The 20,678-nt window shown below is 36.1% G+C and overlaps 1 protein-coding gene across 3 annotated transcripts in view; it reads right to left on the bottom strand.

Moving 5' to 3' along the window:
• LRRK2 (leucine rich repeat kinase 2) overlaps nucleotides 1–20,678 on the bottom strand; it is a 67,981-nt gene that overhangs the window by 29,132 nt on the left and 18,171 nt on the right. For 2 of the 3 annotated variants that reach the window (XM_086473948.1, XM_086473958.1), the window contains exons 8-25: nucleotides 19,109–19,228; nucleotides 17,821–17,945; nucleotides 17,185–17,264; nucleotides 16,294–16,400; nucleotides 14,522–14,651; nucleotides 13,238–13,362; nucleotides 11,437–11,570; nucleotides 10,396–10,540; nucleotides 9,966–10,105; nucleotides 8,483–8,611; nucleotides 8,226–8,396; nucleotides 6,260–6,515; nucleotides 5,857–6,030; nucleotides 4,302–4,423; nucleotides 3,472–3,541; nucleotides 2,791–3,011; nucleotides 2,029–2,279; nucleotides 588–736 (exon numbers count right to left, since the gene is read on the bottom strand). In XM_086473948.1, coding sequence (XP_086330074.1) covers nucleotides 588–736; nucleotides 2,029–2,279; nucleotides 2,791–3,011; nucleotides 3,472–3,541; nucleotides 4,302–4,423; nucleotides 5,857–6,030; nucleotides 6,260–6,515; nucleotides 8,226–8,396; nucleotides 8,483–8,611; nucleotides 9,966–10,105; nucleotides 10,396–10,540; nucleotides 11,437–11,570; nucleotides 13,238–13,362; nucleotides 14,522–14,651; nucleotides 16,294–16,400; nucleotides 17,185–17,264; nucleotides 17,821–17,945; nucleotides 19,109–19,228 — 2,649 coding nt within the window. Of the gene's footprint in view, nucleotides 1–587; nucleotides 737–2,028; nucleotides 2,280–2,790; nucleotides 3,012–3,471; nucleotides 3,542–4,301; nucleotides 4,424–5,696; nucleotides 5,700–5,856; nucleotides 6,031–6,259; nucleotides 6,516–8,225; nucleotides 8,397–8,482; nucleotides 8,612–9,965; nucleotides 10,106–10,395; nucleotides 10,541–11,436; nucleotides 11,571–13,237; nucleotides 13,363–14,521; nucleotides 14,652–16,293; nucleotides 16,401–17,184; nucleotides 17,265–17,820; nucleotides 17,946–19,108; nucleotides 19,229–20,678 lie in introns of all 3 variants that reach the window. The other variant, XM_086473967.1, reaches the window with a different exon arrangement.

Below are 20,678 nucleotides of genomic sequence, written 5' to 3'. Positions count from 1 at the left end.
CCATAAGACCTGTTCTCCAGACCCTTCACCAGCTTCGTTGCCCTTCTCTGGACACGCTCCAGCACCTCAATGTCCTTCTCGTAGTGAGGGGCCCAAAACTGCACATGGTATTCGAGGTGCGGCCTCACCAGTGCCCAGTACAGGGGCACGATCATTTCCCTGCTCCTGCTGGCCACACTATTGCTGATACAGGCCAGGATGTTTGTATGATACGTTTTTCAGTACAGTATTAAACTTGTATTAGTACTAGATTTGCAAGCCAACTTTGAACAATTCCCTCTACCTTGAACCTTCCCCAACAGTTTGTACAATCTCAAGTACACTCAATCATTTTTATAGCATCCACTATAAATGTAAAAACACAATGAACCACGCTGAGTCAGATCAAATGTCCATCAAGCTCCATTGGAAGTATACTGCTTCCAACAGTGATCAAAAGCTGATGCTTACGGAACTGTGTAAACAAGGACAAGTGTATGTGGTATTCTCTTTTTCTGTTCTCCCAATACTCCAAATGCTGGTGGCCGAGGAATTTTGTGAGTTGGAATGGTTTCTAGAAGGTGGATCCTGTTTTCACAGATACTTACCAAGAGCATTCATCCTGGCGTTGAACTGCTCCAGTTTTGTACAGCCCATGAGGACATTCTCAGCAATGGATGAAATATTGTTCTTACTAATGTTTAAAATTTTCAGTTCTTTTAAGCATATGGGTGAACCTAAGCATAAAATTTTGTTTCTACGATAACAAGAAGAAAAAAAAAAAATCCATGTTTTACTCAGAAACTATTAGCTAAAAAGTAAAAGTAAAGAGTGCCAATGCTATCCTTACATTGGTAAACCAAAAATAAGACTTATATCTATATAAAGACTGACCAGTCAGCAAAAACACTGGTACCTGTAGCAACATGGAATAACATGACTAATATTAAGATTGTTTTAATTAATTTAGAAAGCAAGTGTCAGAATGCACTACAAACTGTCATTTCCTGATTAAAAACTAAAGCTCCATCCTGCACAAAGGGGACTGTTGCATTTATAAGCAGTTCTGTTTACTAAAGATATGTGTTTGCAGGATTATAATCACATTATGACTATCGATCTGAAAAAAAAAAAAAGAAAAAAAGAATGGAATTCCATATAGGGGATCCAATTCAGGATGAGTATATAATGGTACAAGCTATGCATTCTGGGAAGAACACCAGAAACAGACAAAGATCCTGAAAATACAGAGATGAAAGAACCATGCAGCACTGTTTTGCAAGGGTAATATTGCTAATAAAATTAAAAATAAAGCTAATGCAGAAATGCAACAGGATTTTGAAGTTAAAATGTTGCTTTTGTACATTTGATTCACATATTTAATACGGCTTGCTTTAGTTACATATGTTGCTATCTTTATTCTGTGTGAACTTCTGTGTAAAAAATATCATCATCTTATTTAAAATAAATTACGGGAGATGAATGAGACAGTATCTGCAGTTTACAGAGCTATCAATAACAGCATTCTTAAGAATTCCATAAAGATATGAATTATCTCACTCACTAATGAATATGATAAGAAGTGCTGGTAAACAAAAAATCACATATTTTCCCTGCTTCTGTCATTTAAAACATACCCATACCAATAAATGCAATACCACTAATCATACTTCCAAAAAAACCTTTGGTGAGTATGAAATACAGCGGAAACTGTATTCTGCATACAGAAAAGCTAGTTGAATATGTCAGACAAGACAGACAGTCCCGTGGATGAACAGTATGGCAGTAGAAAACTGCTGAACTACAGCATTTTTAGTATGTTACTGAAACTGCAATGCGATTAAATTCTATCAAGGTCTAGAGATATTCTCATGTACTTTGTAATACAAACACTGAAATTGTAGCAATTCACACATTTGGAAGATAATGTCAGTGTTTCACTGCTGACTAAACAATCCTTTCCGTGCTGTAAGTCATCATTCTGGATGACAAATACACTATCTTCTGTTATGTTTGTTATGCTACAGTCCATTTACTAATGCTACTCACCCTTCTAGCAACAGCTGTTCCAGATTTTCAGCAACATTTGTAAGAAATTCAGGAGTGCACACCAGCTGATTGTATGAAAGATTAAGTTGCTTTAGAGTTGGACATCTGAGGTATGGATCCAAAGCAAAGGAAGGTCCAATGTCATTTCGAGAGATATCAAGACTTGCAACACAATTCATTTTCAGTAAATAAGTGGGAAAAGAAGTAAATCGGTTACTGTGCAAATCCAGGTAAGTCAAGCATTTCAAGTTCTGAAAGGAAAGGAAAATTTAATAGTAGAAAGTTAATAAAAATATTAATGTATAGGTTTTTAATTGAGTTATATTTTATACACCTTATTAATTTACTTATATTTCTCTCACTAGGAAAAATAGCATAAAATAGCAATCATACCAATGTAACCCATAATACTTCTATTACAGAATAAAATAAAAAGCATTCTTCAAAATTGACTAGCTCAGTTTCATAAAATTTATCAGGTATGAACTGCCTGCAGTTCTTGTTCCATTTATGTTATTATGCTACTCAATTTAACACTTTCTAAAGCAGTTCTTTGCAGTAAATGACTTAAAACAGTTCCATAAAAACACTTTTATTTCTAGCTGAACATAAATCCTCTGAATGAAAACTGAGTGAATGTATGAAGTATGCAAAAATATACACCCATATCCACGAGTAGTATTGTTATGGGTACATTGTTAGAGACAAACAACTTATTGTAACTAATCTCAACCTGTATTACATAAAATTATGCAGAATTACTTCACACAGTTGTTCTGGAATGTTTGTAAGAGCATTTTGGTGGAGCTCCAGTTTCTCAAGATGTTCCAGATGACCAGTTAAGCAGCTATTCTGGCTGATGGCATCAATGTTCTCCAGCTCATTTGATGAAAGATCTAGTGATTTAATATATTCTTTCTCTGAGATCGATGAAGAAAGACTGTCTGATGGTCTTGTATGTGGTGAAAATTTTGAGATGCCTTCTATTAAAACAAAAACATGGGAAAAATGGCGTGATGTCATTTATCATGTAATTAAAATTAACATTGATAACTTGGCATCTAAAGATGCAGAAGACAGTGAATGTTTGGGTATTGGTTAAGACCCAAATCCATGAAGAGTTCTATTAAGAGACAGAGAGGTATAAGACAGTAGGGAAGAGATGGACGCTTACACACTGCACAACAGAAATAGCTTTTGGAAGCTTACAAGGGCACTCATGAAATTCATTGCCTCTTTAATTCTACATAAATTATTTGCGAAGCCCAGGAAAAAAAAATTCCCTATATATACATTATTTATACTCCACTCTAGTATTTCCAAAATGTATCCTCCTCTCTGTAAACAAATATATAATTGGAATAAAATCTTTGCATGCTATGCTTGTGAAAGCATTAAGGATGAAAAATCAGTTACATATGTCAAATTGTATAGTTTACTTACTGGGGGATTCATCTGAAGGCAAGAATTTTCTTCTTTGTTTCATTAATGGTTCATAATCTGAGCCAGGTCCCTGGAAAATCCCAGAAGAGAACAAAAAGCAGTTATGGACATATGCAGATATCTGAAATGATCTGAATTCAGTAAATTTCTTTTTATTGTGGTTTCTTTTTATGACAACTTCCAGGGGGAACACAAAGAAACTGTATATTTCTCCTAAAAATAACAACAGGTCACATCTTTATAAAACTTACTGATCCATGCAATATGAAAGAACAGTAGATTTAAAGTGCAATGGAAGTAATGCATCTTTTTGGCAACCTAAAATGACTTCCAGTAGGGTGGGGTGAGAGTATGGAGCAGGACATTATGAAAAATAACTTTCCCTAGAGAGGCCAGTCTTGTCAGTTTCCCTTTACAGTCAATGGAAAGAGACAAGCTCCTTTCAAAGGAACTTGATTTTGATGCCACTGATTTGTCCTCTTATGTCTTCTTATGGAATCTGACGATTAGCTTCACTACAGGGTAGTTAAATCTTTGTAAACAGGCCCACAGTTTCTGTGTCTGCATTGGAACATCAGACCAGAAATTTGAGCGATTCACAAGAACGTGTACTTATTGATCATAAATTTTTGCTGAAATAGACTCTCATCTGTACAGTGATCTGGAGCACAGTAATTGCACAGCAATAGATGGAAATATTAAATGGCAACAGTGAGACAAGAGCCCATATGGTTATATGACCCTTCCTAATACTTGATTATTAACAATTTTGCAGTAGGCAACACAGATGGACTTATAAGAAGCCTGGAATGAATAAGGATCTGACTTACCACAGAGTAGGAATGCCGTGGCAAAGTAGGAGAACCTCTTTGAAATGCCATTTCCCTACAATATAAGTCAGCAACTGCAATGGAATTGGACTTCTTTTTTGTAAAAAGTGAACATTCACTTCCTAGTACGAAGAATAGCACAGGAGGATAAATAAGTAAGAAAATGTATTTAAAGATGAGGCTCAGAATTCAACTGTAATATAGATGCTGACATACAAGAGAGAGATACATTTCAACAGCATCAATATTGGTAGGATCTCACTGGCTAATTTTGTGTGCAACAGGACAAGAATGTCGTCAGCGTAGAATACATAGGCGATACTAACCTGACATGCTCCAAATATGACCTGAAGCTTGTTACACTGATGCTTTATCATTTAAAATTTCCAGCAGGTTGGGATTATTACACATATTTCGTAACACATCTTTGTGCTACTGCAGTGTAAATAACTTTTTAAAACAGAAAAAGTTTGTATTTTAATAGATAAACTTCCACTCCCTCATTCAGTGCGAATGAAACATCAAATGCCGCTCTGGCTTTGGTGATTTAGGGTTATCTGGACCCATTTAGTGTTCCTCTTCTCAAAGCTACTTTTAAAACTCCTAAAATCACTCCTGTTAGCAAAGCCTGTATTTTTTTACCATAATTTACATGTGACTTAACAACTTTTCTATGTGGGACAGCATATAATACCTATCAGTATTATATGTCTGTGCTACGGTCCTACAGAAATAACAAATGGTGCTGAATGATGTAAAGGAAAAGAACAAAGCAGAACCAAAAAATTCCTTAGGATTCTCTGACTCCAAAATTCAAACTCTTAACCTGTGATGACTTTAAATATCCAACAGTTCTAAAACAACAGTGACATTGGAACAAACAAAATGCATGGTGTAAATTAAAGCCTCTTATTATTAAGTTACCAATATTATAGACAGATATGCTGTTTTTTTATAAGATAAAGGCATTCAGATTTCCTGACATGGTTACCAAGAATGATATTGGACTGAACATAGACTTGTCATTTACACTTTCTGATCAATTAGATTTCTTTGGGATAGTGCTTGTTTTACCCACTTTGTTAACAATATAGTCCTCTATACCAGATCTAGTGGTGTGCCCTTTATTTACAGGCAACCTAGGGAACAGGGATTTCTAGATCACAATACACTCGACCTCATGATGAGACAAATTGTGTTTCTGAAGCACTTGCTTTTTGCTATAGACTACAAAGGCACCCGAGAATAGCTCAGTATCTAATAATCAATATCTAAATTTGGTTGGATGAATCCTGCTCTTTCTCTCAACAAGAAGCTGAAAGTCAGAAGGACTAATTTTAAATGGATAACTCATAAAATGTTTTAAGGTCCTAATTTTGTAGATAAAGCATAAACCTACTCATCACAAACTATTTTCCAATGTTACCACAAACAAAATTTTAGATAAAAGTTTTTTTTTTCATGGGAAGTGTTTTATCTCAAATACAAATAAACAACTGATTTATGGCTATGGTACACTAGAAGGAGATTATAAAAAGAAAAGAAAAACAATTACCTTCACTATCCATATCATCACTCAAAGGAAAAACGCTGTCCACTAATGGGTCAGAAATGAAAGTCCAATCATCATTTTTATCCACTCCATCTTCAGAGAAAGCTCTTGATTTATCCTCTGAAACATTCTTCATCTGGAATTTAAGTACCATTCTTGCCAGTGCAGAACCTGCGTCTGTATGCATAAGAAACCCAATAGATAGCATATTCTCCAAGAAATCCAAATAGCTTTAAAAAAATAACAGAAATAATTTAATTGATTTTCAAGGTTTGGCAGTTTTTCTACAACCAGCTGAATGATATGAAGAGATCCTCAACTGAAGGTCTTGAACTAAACCACTTATATAGTACTACCAAGAGAAGATAGTAACACATTTTGTATAGCAAGTTCTATATATACTCACTTTGTTTTCTTAATGGAGTAAGTTTATCTGGGAACAAAGGAATGAGCCAGGAAGGTTCAAGCCTCCCAATACCAAATCCTCCAAGACATATACTACTGTTAGCGACATCAAGGCTAAGCTTCTTTAAGAGCAAGCTGATGATTTGGCTATCTCCTCTCTTTATACTGACGGTTAAAGCACTCCGAACATCCTGCTCTCGAGCACCATTGGCCAACAGCAATTCCACCAATTTAGGATTATTTCCTTTCTCACAAACCTAACAGAGAAAAGCAATAAAAAAATTTATGTGAGGTATTCAAAAAACAGCTCAGACTGCATTAAAAGACTTGTCTGAAGTTCAAATTTATTCTATTTTTAGGATCATGTCTCTTATTCAACTACACAATTCCCTACCCGTCAGAGCATATGTCTGCCTAAGGCATCAGAGTACCAACTACATTTTCCTGAAGTCTTTGCCCAAAATATAACAAATGCCCAAGTTATGTGACTGTAATTTCTGCCATGAGTGCACACAATTTACAGGCAAAAATGAACGGCAATTTATGTAGTCTGGTTATTGAATGTGGTCTGTGGCAACTCAATTTATCTGCCTTTTCAGAGGAAAATAATGCTTTAGAGGTTATTTTGCCATCTCATCTGGATATCAGATGAACAGGCAGCAACGGTGAGACTCATCAAGCCTTGCTTAGTGCTAGGGAGCTCAGGTCCACTGGCTTCACTCAGCTTTACTCTTCCAATCTCTCAGCCTGCATCGCTACACAAAGCAGTGTTGACTGTGAATATTACAAATATTTTTTAGAAATACTTCCAGTTACTTCAATATTTCCACTGTGGTTCACTAACACCGATTTGCCTCTCTCAGACTCCACGGATGGATCGTTGGTTCCAAAGCCAGCTGTGCTTTATCACCCAGCCAGCTGTGCTGGCAGAAGCGAACACTTCCTAACTCACTTCAGGCAGTACTGGTGGGTTCTCTCAGATTGTCACTGAAGTAAAATTAAGAAGTGCTCATACACACTGTTTCCCAAAAAAAAAATTGTAAAGGCAGTGGCATTTAGCAAGGAGCACTTACAAGCAGGTGGGAAGAGCCTCTCCGTTGGCATGGCTGAGTCCAGATGGGATGTTTGTGTATGGCCTTATTCAAGACACCAACGTATTTCAAATAGTTGATGCTCTGGATGTGGCCACTGTCTGGATAAAGCTCTTTGCAGCTAGTGTGACTGCAGGCATTCCAAGATGTTGTACTACTTCAGCTGTGCTGATCAAAAGTCAGAACTCTAACCAGAACAGGTAAATCAAAACCTGATGACTATATTCAACTTTAAGTACAACTCAAAGTAAAAAAAAATGCACCATTCCAGGGCAGACATGTTGGGCAAAGTCTTCTTTGCAGGTCTAGAACAGAGTGGGACTAAGCACACTGAAACCTACCTACGCACAGTGCTGCCTGCTGGCCCGTCTGTACTTCTGCCTCACAGAGCTTGGAAAGAGCGGAATTTGGAATATCAGTTCATGGACTGGGCTCTAATGGCCTTGATGCCATCTATCCCAGATTAGTTCAGAAAAAATGACAGGGAGTTTGTGAAGCTTGAGGCTAAGTCTTCTTCCTCAAAGACACTCCAAAGCTAAGGCTAAGTCAGTACTTGATTGAACGCAGGTTTGCACATGAACAGTGCAAACAATCAGAAAGCACGGACTTTAAAGTCAACTTGCATCAGACCTGGCAGTGTGGGCACATTCTCGGTGACAGAGACCCTATAAGCTTCAATAAAGTGAAGGGTGTTTCAATGAACATCAGACTGAGCCTGAAGTCACTGTGAGCAGCAATGGTTAACACCACTCAGGTCACAGATTGCATTGGGTATTGTTGCTTTGTTCTGCCAACTATATGTTCACATGAATAGAGAAAGGAACCCAAAAGCACAAATTTTAAAGCAACAAACCTATACGTAATTCCATATATTACCTGATAGATCAAAGAGTTTGTCTTTGTCTTCTTATTAACATCAGCTCCCAGTAGAAGTAAACATTCAGCCATAATACTATTGTACTCAATACATGCTTTTTCCAGCATCATATTTTTTAAATCATCATTTTCAGCTATTTTAGCGAAACATTTACAACACAGGCTTTGAAACTGAATGGGAAGACAAACAATCAAAGTTAGGGCAAAAAAAGCACCAAAATTTTTCAGCTGTTGAACTGTAAAAAGATTGAAGATACCTGTCGATCTCGCTGGTCAGTGAAGCACATGGACATTTGGTAGAAAATGACTGTGTCAAATGATTCCTGTACCAGCATCTTTGCAAAACAAGGTGACAAACCAAGAATTGACAAGATTGTATGAAATCCCTAAGAACACAATGAGAAGAACGAAATAAGTACAGTGTTACAAAATGTCATTTAAAAACAGGTCATGCAACAAAATCAACCAAAAGATATGTGCTTCATTTTTTTTTGTCTCGCTTTTAAACATACAATAATTCACAAACTGGAGATCAGGAGAGAAGGCAGAAACACCTGGTGTCTCTGTGTTTATGTAGCTGTAGTTTCATGCTTGTTTAGCTGACCCACTTAAACAGATATTAACTGATACTTTGAAAAGCCAAACTATGCACCATAATATCTAACAACATCCTGTCTGGCAGTGACAAACGTACTCGTGATTTCCTGAAAATGTGCAGACAAAACACTCTCCTTCTAAGGATATGGGATGAAGATGCATCCCCTGTCCCAATGTGTTGCTCTGTAATCCTTGAATTTGAAAAAAACACAGGCTAAGTGAAAAACTTAACACGTATATCTAAAAAATAAAAAGAAATACAAAATTATCCCATGATTCTGCAAGTAAAGTTCACCTAGAAGGGTGAACTGGGTAAATTACAGACTCTTTGTCCGAACCTACTTGAGACTAAATCACTTTAAGTAACTTCCTTATTCCACCACACTATTTTGATTTCTCTCTACATTGGTTGCTAAGCTAAACCTGGAAGGGCTGGGGGAGAAACAGCAGTAAAGAAGGGAGGCTGTACTTGTGATATTTTCATATTGATCCGAAACAGAAGTACAGAAACTCTCACAGGAAGCTCACCACACAGGCAAGCTCCATTCCGCTAGAAAAATGAAATGGGCAATAAACAGGGAAATCTTCTGCAGCAGAGGAAACACAACTTTGACACGAGGATGACTGAACATGTGTCTGCAGACAGAACAAGAACACTCCTTCCATATTCAGAAGCAGATCCACCGTCTGACACAGTATACCAGTAATATCCTTCTTAAATACAGCATTCCTACACTAGGCTGATTCCTGTGAGAGAGCTGGGAACTAAGGTATTTTCTATTACTTTTCAAAGAAGGGCAATCAATACTATAATGACAGTTACTTCCTGAAATGGTAACAGATTGACTGAATGACAGACCATGACTGAGAAATTTATCCTAGTTTGCAGATCTCAGAAGTCTTAGATAAACACCTCAACCTATGCTTACATATTCTGGATTCAACATATGCCTCCAAGAAAATCATCTCCACAGCAAACATACTGGTTTAATTATAAAGGCTTATACTTATACTAGTAATTGCAATAAAATCAAAATGAAGTCATTAAAATAAGGAATTATACTTCAAATATAACTACATTAAAATAACTTTCTAAGATTTTCGCCTTTCATTTTCATCTTTGTATGTAAAGTTAACACATACATGTATCTGGATTTCAGTGACCTCTTTAAATCGTCGCAGAATAGAAACCAGAACCATTGACAGGACATGCATAGTTGCAATACATAAATTCTTTCTTGTAATTAAAGAGCGCAGAAGACTCAAACCCAAACACTGTATGTCTAGAAGAAAAAAGAAAGATTAATAATGTTGATCATTCAGACATTCTGAGCGGAATAAGCCCATGACCTAAGCAGTGTGATATTACTAATACTCCAGAAAGTTATTTGCACAAGCTATTACAGGGCCAGTGGATGAACCCAAGGACTAGGCAGTACTGCAGCCTTTTCTTGCCTTGCAACTTGCATCATGTCCAGTACTAAAGAGTGTCACAGACAGGTTACAGCTTCTACGGTTCATTGGCCCCTTCTACTACGTCATTCACATTCTACTAACAAAATACCTTCCCTACCTTGTTTGTCTGGATACATCTGTAGGGTGTGAAGCACCATGTCAGTAGCTCCTTGCTGGGTTAAAATTTCTAGTGCACCAGTGCACTCAGCTACAGAACCAAGTAGTTTTAATCCACACTTCTGAATGCTAGGATTTCCAATAAACTAACGGAGAAATGAATATAAAATCAGATAAAGTTTGTTCTGCTTATAATGGCAACAGAAGAGTTGATTATTCTTAAAGTTCTTCCTTGAGAACAAGAGACCGTTGCTCTTAAAGTATGTGAAATTACAGCTGATGTGACAATAAATAACAATAATCACAATTTCAAAAAAGTGTCATTTTCAGCCATAAGTTTCAGCCGCTCATAACCTCCCCAAATTTTCACTTTTGATTCTCAAAATATTCCCAAGTGAGTTTAATAATGGCGAGCGGGATTTTTTTTCCTCAAAGTTTCAGTACAACCATTTACAAGTTCACACCATTTTGCTAGGACAAGGAGAGTGAGGAAATGTACTTCCTTTGTGGTTAAAAAGGAACAAAAATGAGGTTCTTTAAGAATTGTCACAAGCGATAAACGTGCTGGCAACTGAAAAAAATACGAAAAGAAAAAGATATAAAGCAGCATAGCTACTACCACACCCCATTAAGATTTTAAAAGTTTTTAGTTTAGTGATATAGCAATTCAGCAGGTTATTTGTGATTATTTTTCCCAATTTTCCTCCACTTCTAGATGGAAGAAACCTAGATGAGGCCTAGATCTGAAAGTGTGCATAGCTGTCACAGTGAGTTGCAAATCTGCAAAATATTTCAGTGGAGTGGAAAAAAAAAATAGCCTTGTTTTTATAAACATCCCTCAGAGTTACTGTATAAAGGATCATCTAATACACTCCAGAACAGAAAACAAGAAAGAACTGCAAACAATAGATCAATCTCAGGAGTTAAGATTAATTCTACCAAATCAAAAGGAAAATCAACACAGAACTAAAACTTACAAGTGATTCACCATTGCAAGTGTAAAATAGTGACAAAATCCATTAGAATAAAGCTTTAACTATACCCTGTTCAAAGCACTAAGCACCAATGAGTGAGTTCCCTCCAACAGACACTGGCTTTTAACGACTTTTACTGTAAGTGCAAAAGCAGCATCTCCCACGTCTCTGGAAGAACCATTCTGGTGTTCATTCTTTGTATCTGCAATGATGGAAAACAGCCTTCCTCAGAAGAACAGATTTAATATTCTCCCCAGTACTAACCCAATATTATTAACCCAATATAACAATCAAATTGAACACACAGGTGATTCAGAGGGCGTACTTCAGATCTTACAACATTTTCAGAACGCTCTAGTTACAGAGAGTAGAGTCCCAGATTTACATTGTAGTGTGAGTACATTGTGTTTGAAGTGATGATTTCACCATATGTTTGCTAACAGCTTACTGCAAAAATGCAAAATCATGCCAAAGAATTTTTCCTAAGGTATGTTGCAACATATTACTTTTTTTGAGCTATGGGGTTTCTTGGTGCTCCCGATACCTACTTCAGAATGTCTCTTCCTCCTGGAGAGACTATAGAGAAGCTATAAACTAGTTGCCCTTTCTCACTTGGCAGTACATCACAGGGCAAATTTATCCACAGATGACGTTAAGTGGAAGGTAAGTACAAATAAAAGAACAGACAAAGGTCTTTCAGATTTACCTTTCTTGTAATTATTGGCACCTGCAGTCAAGTGGCACTACAGAAAGTACCCAGCAATCCTTTAAAAGTCACTTCAGCATTCATATTTGTTCCAATTACTATTTTCCCCATGAATTACTTCTTATTCTCTAGTTAACCTGCAAGTTCCAATATCCAGTTGGCGCTCTCTTTGTTTGACTACACTTTAGAAAAGCATCACTTCCAGGATACTGGCAAAAAAAAAAAAGCACCTTGCCTACACGTTAGAATACATATATTGAGTCTTAATCTTGCTGTTTATGGATAAAAAGGAAAGTATTAGGATTACAATTCAAAGAATAGAAGAAAACTGAAACCCTGCAATTAGTCCGCATATTAGCCAAGTTACAAGTTTACAAAACCAGTAAATGTTCAACCAAAACTGCCAAGAGATACTCACAAAAAGTTGTTCTGAAAAAAAAAATCACTACCCCGTGTCTGTACTCTCACGCTTAATATCAGAGGAAAAAAAAACAGGATATACAGCAGCAAAGTTGATAAGAAGTTAAAACTTCCTCCAAATTCTATTAAAAGTATAGAACTATCAAAGAACACACTTTTCCCACTGTGGATTGCCTTTAAAGATGTTTTTTTTCTCTTTTAAATGGAATTTTTAAGCTAGTTAGTTTGGCTTCTCCTTTTCTGTAGAAAATAGTATATAATAGTATATCTTGTATCTTTAAATCACTGCCTTTATTTTTTGGTATCAGAGGTCCAATTTTTATGTTTCTTCCAAGACATACTATTAAAACAATTGCATTTTGTGGTACAACAATGTTGCTGTCATTATCACTGTTTGCTCTCACTTAAAGGGTACCTATGATGAAAATACACCATCACAGTGATAGCTCCACACTTGTTCCCTGAATTCTTTAGAAGTAATGGAGCTAACTCTGATGAAATCAAGGGGAAATCAGCAGTGATAATTTTGGTTTGTAAACTTCAATACCTCAAGAGTTTTCCTCCATCTTGTATGTTCTTAAAGAGTTACAGCTGCTCTCCACTACGTACAGAACTCCAGTAAATTTTATGAAGTTCCATTAAAGGCTGTCTCATTAGACAATAAAGACTAAACCCCAGCTATTTAATTATATTCTCTGATATGGCGTATGATGCCACACCAACTACATTTTTGGACGACTTACCAGGTATCATAAAGCGTAAAAGGACTCGAAGTGCTTCCAGTTGTACAGAGAGTGATTTTTCATGTTTCCTCATGGCTTTTACAACTTCTGATACAGCTATTGTCATTATATCCAGATGAGGGAAACTGAAAATATTGTTTATAAAATAAATAAAGAATGCATTTCTAAATTCTATATGGTATTTGCTTCCTTAACTAACACCGTGTGATAACCATTTAGAACACTGTAAATGTGGTTTGAGATACGAAATATAAACTATGGTACTTCCCTTTATCATAGCAAATAGATTAATTTAATGTTTTTCCATTAATTCAGTCTATGTAACTAATTCCATTCAAGCCTACTGAGAGGTAATTTTCAAGCCAGCCCAGAACAGTGATACACAGAGAGCACTGTATTTCATTCAGGGTGAGTGGTGGATTCACATTTCACTTTGATTCCAGTCCAGCTATTTGAAAAGACAGGTCTTCTTTAATTTAGTGCTCTGCAACTGTCATAAGGTACTGATGAATTGTCAGATACTTGCAGAATAAACAGAAAAATATCAATCATGCTAGGTTCTAATCTTGAAGAAAAAAAAACAAACCTCAATGTCATTAGCATTCGTAGAAAGGGCAGTAGCCAAAAGCCACTAATTCACTTCTAAGTTTATTTTATTCTTTCATTTTATAATACTTTTTGTTCCTGTGAACACGTTTATGGAAGTTTTGGTATTTTCTACTTTATAAAATGAAATTATTCATAAAAAATTCTATGGGTATATCTTGAGTGTGTCATCTTTTCACAGATAGCTTAGCATATATAAAGGTTTCAGGGAAGGCTGGAAAACTTGGCAAAACACTTGGAATCATGTTCCCAGCCTGTATATCAGTATTTATGAGTCACAAGTTTGATTTTCCAGCCATGTTCTACAGCATTTGCAAAAGCCAACATGAAAGTAATATTAACACAATGTTATTTTAATAATCAGAGTTAATATTGCAGGACATTTCTTAGCTCCCAGTGGGATTCAGTGTGGCTAACAGGAGGGGACACCACCTAGCAACAGCCTATTCAAACCTCACTGCTCAAGAACCATGAAGTGAAGAACATGCAGCTCCGTACACATATCCACCTGGGCATCTGACTACAGGGCTTACAAATCCAATGTCTCAAACAGGGCTGTCAGCTTGTGGTCAATTTTAATATCAGGGAAACAGTCAATAATTTAAATGTAATCACTTACAGCACTGAATCTCACAAACCTTCACTGTGGAAGTGGCCATGTATTTCTAAGTATATTACCTTCCTTCGAAAACATGATTCAGAATTCTGCAGGCACTTTCAGCCACTTCAGGAGAATGTGGATGTTTCCTCATTATATCAAAAACATTCATATGTATGCCTTTAGCCAGAAGTGTCTTCCTAATATTTACTACAACACAAAACAGCAAGCATCCTGTAAGTAAATGTCTCTCTATGTATAGTTCTCAAAAACAACAGAACTCCTAACTCTTTCCCCCCCTTTTTTCGATGTTTTTCCTCACCAAGTACACACATTATAGAAGTATAAATTAGAATGGGAAACAATTTGAGCTGAAGCTGACTTCTGTTTGCATAGCTTAATCAAAAGCATTATAATTCCTGAATGCCTAACAAGTTTAAATACATCTGCTATTTTTACTTACACAAAATTAACTTAAGGAAAGGAGAATGTGCAGCTTTACTTTTTTTTTTTTCAAAAATGTTTATTCTTAAACAGTTTTTTCCTCTTGATTGCACTCTGTGATTACGCAGGAAAGCTAGAATTAAAACTCAAAAAAAACTTTCTAACTTCCAAAATAAGGCTTAAAAAATGAAATTATTTACTTTGTTATTTCATTTTTTTAAAATTCAAATACCCAAGCACATGTTGCAGCTGTAACTGTAACCAATACAGCTCAGAGCACCACAAAAATATTCTACATTATCATGGTAACTACCACCAATTGTTGTCATTCCCAGTTCAGTACCTCCATTTCAAATATTGCATTGTGTCAGAGGGCTTTACTAAGCTTCTTTATGTCTATCATTTCTGGTGTAAGCACACTCATTTAGGAGGGAAAAAAGAAGAAGAAAAAAAGACAAAAATAAAAGCTTGCTTTAGATTTCCAAAGGGAATCAGAGGCCCACATTTACATATTATGAAAGTACCTGGTGTAACATATGTTAACAGTATGCATACATTCATGAGATCTATTTCTTGATACAGATACATCTTTATCTCATAAAGAACTACAAAACCTTTTCATTGTTAGGTTTTATGTACTTGGATGGCTCAATAACCTAGTGATAAAACAATGCTTTCTCACCTAGAGAATGGTAATTAACTGCTAGTCTTTTTCTTCCTATCTAGCCAGTGGTTTTCAATGTGCAGTCTACAAACCACTTGAGGTCCATAATCATTTCAAAGGGTTCTGGGAAAGGTATCTAACAAAAGCAGGCCAACTGTCAGTAGGCTTAAATACTCTACCCAGGGGTCCACATCTCCACTGAAAAATTTTGAGGGGGGTCTGCAAATCGAAAAAAGTTAGGAAACCATGTTAGGGACACGATCAGGACTAAAGCAATCTTGAAAACTGTTACGCACATGCTTAACTTTCTACACATGATTTGATTCACCGAAGTCAAGAGGACTGCTCAAATCTCCTGTGTTAAGCAAGAAAATGGTATTTGTTGGGCTGTAATCCTTACTCACATGATTTTCAACAAATGCTGCTCTTGACGAAATTCAAATATGTGATAAATATTTAAATGAGCACACAAAGAGAACGCACTCTTCTCATGCCTCCTGATACAAAAAATAGCTATTGCAACACAAAAACTGGCAAAGAGCTCTTTACTTCCACATACTCTCTTTGATACTAGCCAACAATAGTTTTTTGAAAGCAAGGAATAAACTTCCTACGAAACACAACTGCATAATATTCTAATCACAGGTAATATTGTATTCATACAACAGCCCACTAAATATTCTTTAATATTACAGCAATAACTTTCTGCTGAATTAGAAAGTAAAGATCATTAAATTCCCTTACCATTTTGTTGTGTCAAAATTGCCAAGGTACTGGCAGCTGCCTGAAACACTTCTTTTGAAGAGGAGTGCATCAGCATGGAGAGCATCACTGCTCTGTCTACTGGGAACCTTTCACAGAGAGAAACAAATCACTGCACATTGACCACAGGACAGCAGTTACTTCATAATTCTAGTTCAGTTTCCTAAAAAGGTATTAAGCAACACAATTACATTTTCAGATGATCGTGTTTGGCTTTTAATATGTTTCAAGAGCAACAGCTGACAGAAAGCCCTTTGCAAACTACACACATTAGCCGACTCTGAACCTCACTGAATTCACTTGGAACCATGCTTTCCAAATGACTTGAGGTCCAGAAAGGGGTACAAAACAGGCTTACTAAAATTTGAATGATTACAATTTTAAGCAACTTTAAGAAAGAGTTTAAGTAAAATGAAAGTCTGTGTCTTATCCATGCCTAGATTCTCCCTGATGAGGTAGCACCCCCTCTACTATGCTCTTTCATCTGATTTGTGGGAAAATAAGCACAGCTTTTCCATACTCCTTTTGTACCAGGTATCTTAATCTTTTCTATTTTCCCTGTTCTTACAATCTTTAATCCTCCCTATACTTGTTGCAACTGAAGAAGAAATTCCTTGTGAACTGTAAAAATTAGCTCTATTGACTGTGTTCTGACCTTTTATCAAAAGACTAGCAATTTGCCTGAGTCAAGGTTAGAAGACTTTTCAAGAAAGAAACCTTCCTAAGTGTGGTTCATCACTATGCCTTTCATCATATATTAGAAAACAAGAAAGAAAACCAAAAATAATTTAAACATGAGACCCCAAATAGCCTAATAGTAGGCTTTCAATTTTTTTCATTTTCAAAAGTACAGTTCAAGATATTAACACTGACTGATTATCTCCATCTCCAATCTTCTCATGAAGGTTGCGTTGATAAAGAAACAGATTTTTCAGAGCCCAGCATGCAGCCTCCTAAATATAAACCAAGAGGAGACAAAAGGGTTAAGAAAATATGCCTTTAGAATATCAAGAATATATAAAAAATTTAAATAGTTTGACTGTTTTTCAGTCCATGAGAAAGGTACAAGGTGCTTTATGTAGAAATACAACAAGATGTGGACTGTCACATCCTTTATAGCTGGGATAGGCCTGAGTTACAAACATGTACCACACTCTTATTATTTGATTTGCATTTTGATACCTATTTTAGGCTGAGATTAATTCTTCTGTTGATGGGCCTGTGTTTTAATGCTGTATACAGAGGAACTGCATAAACAACAATCTTTGGATGGCCAAAGTTTCATGTAACAAGTCTCATTTTAACCACCATTTGATCCAAAGGAGTAACTAAAACCAGCTGAGATGAACAAAGAGAAGAAAGGCAAGAAAGGTAAGATTTATTCTAAATCTAATGCAGTCCTTAAGGCCTTGTCTGCCTGAGGATATTCAGGAGAAAATTACGTTGCTAAACAGTTTATTTAATGCATAATGCAGTCTTTCCATACCCCCATCATCCAGAAATTCTCACCAGCACATCTGTGTTTTTTCGGTGCAGTTCTAATGCTCTGTAACTTGCTTCTAACCAGCATAGTTTATCTTCCTCCTCCTCTTCTTTTCTTTCCTCTAAGTCTCGGTTTAAGAATATTGTTTCAGCTTGAAATATAAAATATTTACAATAAATTCTTATTGCGAAAAAACCCACTTATGTCTTAATCTTCATGTAGTCATAGGAAGTGCTCACACTGCCTCTGTGTGAAAATTAGTGGGAGGACTAGCTTTTTCTTGGAAGGGAGAAGTCTTTTGACATAAGCTCTATGATAGATTTCAAAAACATCTTTAAGGTTATAAAGGGACTAAAAAACTTAATTATAGTGCAGTAAATTAGGTACATAGTTACAGATCAGTCAATGCTCAGGCTCTGTAAAGACCTGCACATACTTTTTTTGTTGGTGTGTGTTTATATAGAGAACACGACAGACATAAAATATAACTGACTCATTTGCATGTGACCACGTCACAGAGCCATCTACACTCTGAAGCAGTGCCATCAAAAAACAAAATGCAAATTGCAGTTGCTAAGAGAGAAATATCTGGTCCCAGAAAATGCGATAAAATTTAAAAGAAATAATTTTATACTTGTGATTTTTCAGCATTTAAGGAAAAAAAAGTATCAACACTGACCATAGTATCTGAGGCTTACTGGAGTATGTACTGATTGCTATTTTGGGGGCTCTTAAAACAGCATTTCTACTGGCTTTTGTAGGGAACAATTACTCAAAGACAAAGAGGATCAGATTCTTAGCTTTTTGCCACTAGCTAACTAACTTCTGTTTCAAAATAATACCTGGAATGTACTCAAGGAAAAGTTTAAATATTTTAATTGATTTCAGAATTCAGGCACAGGCATTGCTTTGGTGTTGCTATCAACTGCCACAATATAATGAGCGCTGTCATACATGGCAAACACAGCATCAAATTAGCGTTGTTACCTCTACAGATTTTATGTTAAGTGGGGATTATCCAGTATTTGCCTGTGAACAAACATGTTGCTTTGTTAAGATCTGTCAACGTAACTTACCAGCTCTGACCACTGTGAAGATGTTTGGCATATGATATGAACACAACCATGTCATAGTAACACAACAAACCCTAAGCATGGAGGAAATCTAGCTCTGTCACAGCTCTCCTGCCTGAGGCTTTCATGTTAGAGAAATGGAGTTTGAAATGATTACAGCAAATTATCAGTGTAAAAAAATTAACAAGTGGACAGATAAATGAAATACTTTATTTACGTATTTAGGAAGAGATTTACTCACTTAGAAGAGCTAAACAACTGAGACCTGCGGCTTGTAACTTTGCATTTTCAGGATAGGTGTTAACAGCCTTCACAATGACATCTGGAACCTTATGTAATACAAGGATATTGAAAAAATTTCCTGAAAATACATAAGATATTAAATTAATGTAATAACATATCAGAGCTTTACACCCATCTAACATAAATTTCTCAGCACACAAAGTACAAACTTTGTAGCAAACATTGGATTTCTTATTACAGGGCTTGACGCAAAAATGTTTTATTTGTGGAAAGAAGAGGTCAAGGATAAAAAACAGTTGAGATCTAGGTTCTTTGTGGTTTTTTACAAAAGACTGAGGCTTAATGCAAAGTGAAGTGCACATTGTCAACAAAATAAGAAAAATACAGTCAGTGTATCACTTGCAGATTTCCTGCCAGGAAGCAAATACAGTCCTGGTCTCGAATCCCTGTAACGATTTGACTTAACCCTACCAAGCAAGTGGTTTAACCCTGCTTTGCTCTCTGGTTTTGCCCTTCTCATTGAATAGATCAAGGTCAGCATTATAAACATGGAACACATACACTCTGGAATAGTAGAAAGAACTACCTTTTGACAGTAAATACATTTAAAGCATAACTTTTATTATAGGCTGTACAGTATGTTACATTATAGGATGAATATAAGGAATTCTGCAAAAAGTAAGCAAAAGAACATAACTTCCCCATTTGTTGTAAAAACCAAGTATCATGCATAAAATAATACAACAACTTTCACTTTGTAAAATTTAGTTTGCTAGCTATGGCTTCTACTTTGATACTCAGTTTTGTTTAATTCTTGATTAGTAGAAGTTTCCCATATTTGAGCATCAAAAATATAATTACATACAGAAAAAAAGGTAACCTCATTTCTTTCCCTCAGTTCTGGTCCTGAGTCCTATAAGTGCTGATTACCTTCTACGTTTCGATTTTTCACCAGAAGGTAAGTACCTCTCCCAATGTTTTATGATTCAGTTAATTAGATCAAGTTAACAGAATGCTTAAGAACAGACTTTAAGGCACGTCCTTTCCAGATTCATCATTCTAAAACCCTGGCCTTAACACCTATTACAAGTGCAACTGGAAACAGTATTTTTCTTCTTATGGTGTAGCAGTGTGGTCATGTTATATCAGCATTGTGGTTTCTTGCCATATTTTAAAGGAAATGGTATGTTTGTGTAAATATGTTACTTACCTCACAAAATTAATACTCTTAGGGTATGTGATGAGTAATTATGTTGCCCTTGTGGCTGGCCAAACAGGTATCAGTCAGTTAAAATTCTGATGACCATCAAATCTAGGATAGTCTTTACCAGATTAAGAAGAATACATGAAGGTGATTTTGGAAGCTAGTAGATGCTGACTTTACCATTTCACTGCCAGTTAACATGGGTTTAGGAAGACAGTGTCCATCAGAATAATCTGGGAAGCCACACTGGCTGTATGGAAAACTTCCAGACAATTTCCAGGAGCACCTAGCAATTTCACATCTGTTTCCCTGTGTGGTGCTGTGGACACCACCTCCCATAACTGTCCTGAAGTGGCCCTTTGTT

This window comes from Leptosomus discolor, chromosome 1 (assembly GCF_034619465.1).
Source record: "Leptosomus discolor isolate bLepDis1 chromosome 1, bLepDis1.hap2, whole genome shotgun sequence".
NCBI lineage: Eukaryota > Metazoa > Chordata > Aves > Leptosomiformes > Leptosomidae > Leptosomus > Leptosomus discolor.
The sequence above is the reverse complement of the archived record's forward strand: the minus strand, read 5'-3'. Positions and strand labels throughout refer to the sequence as shown.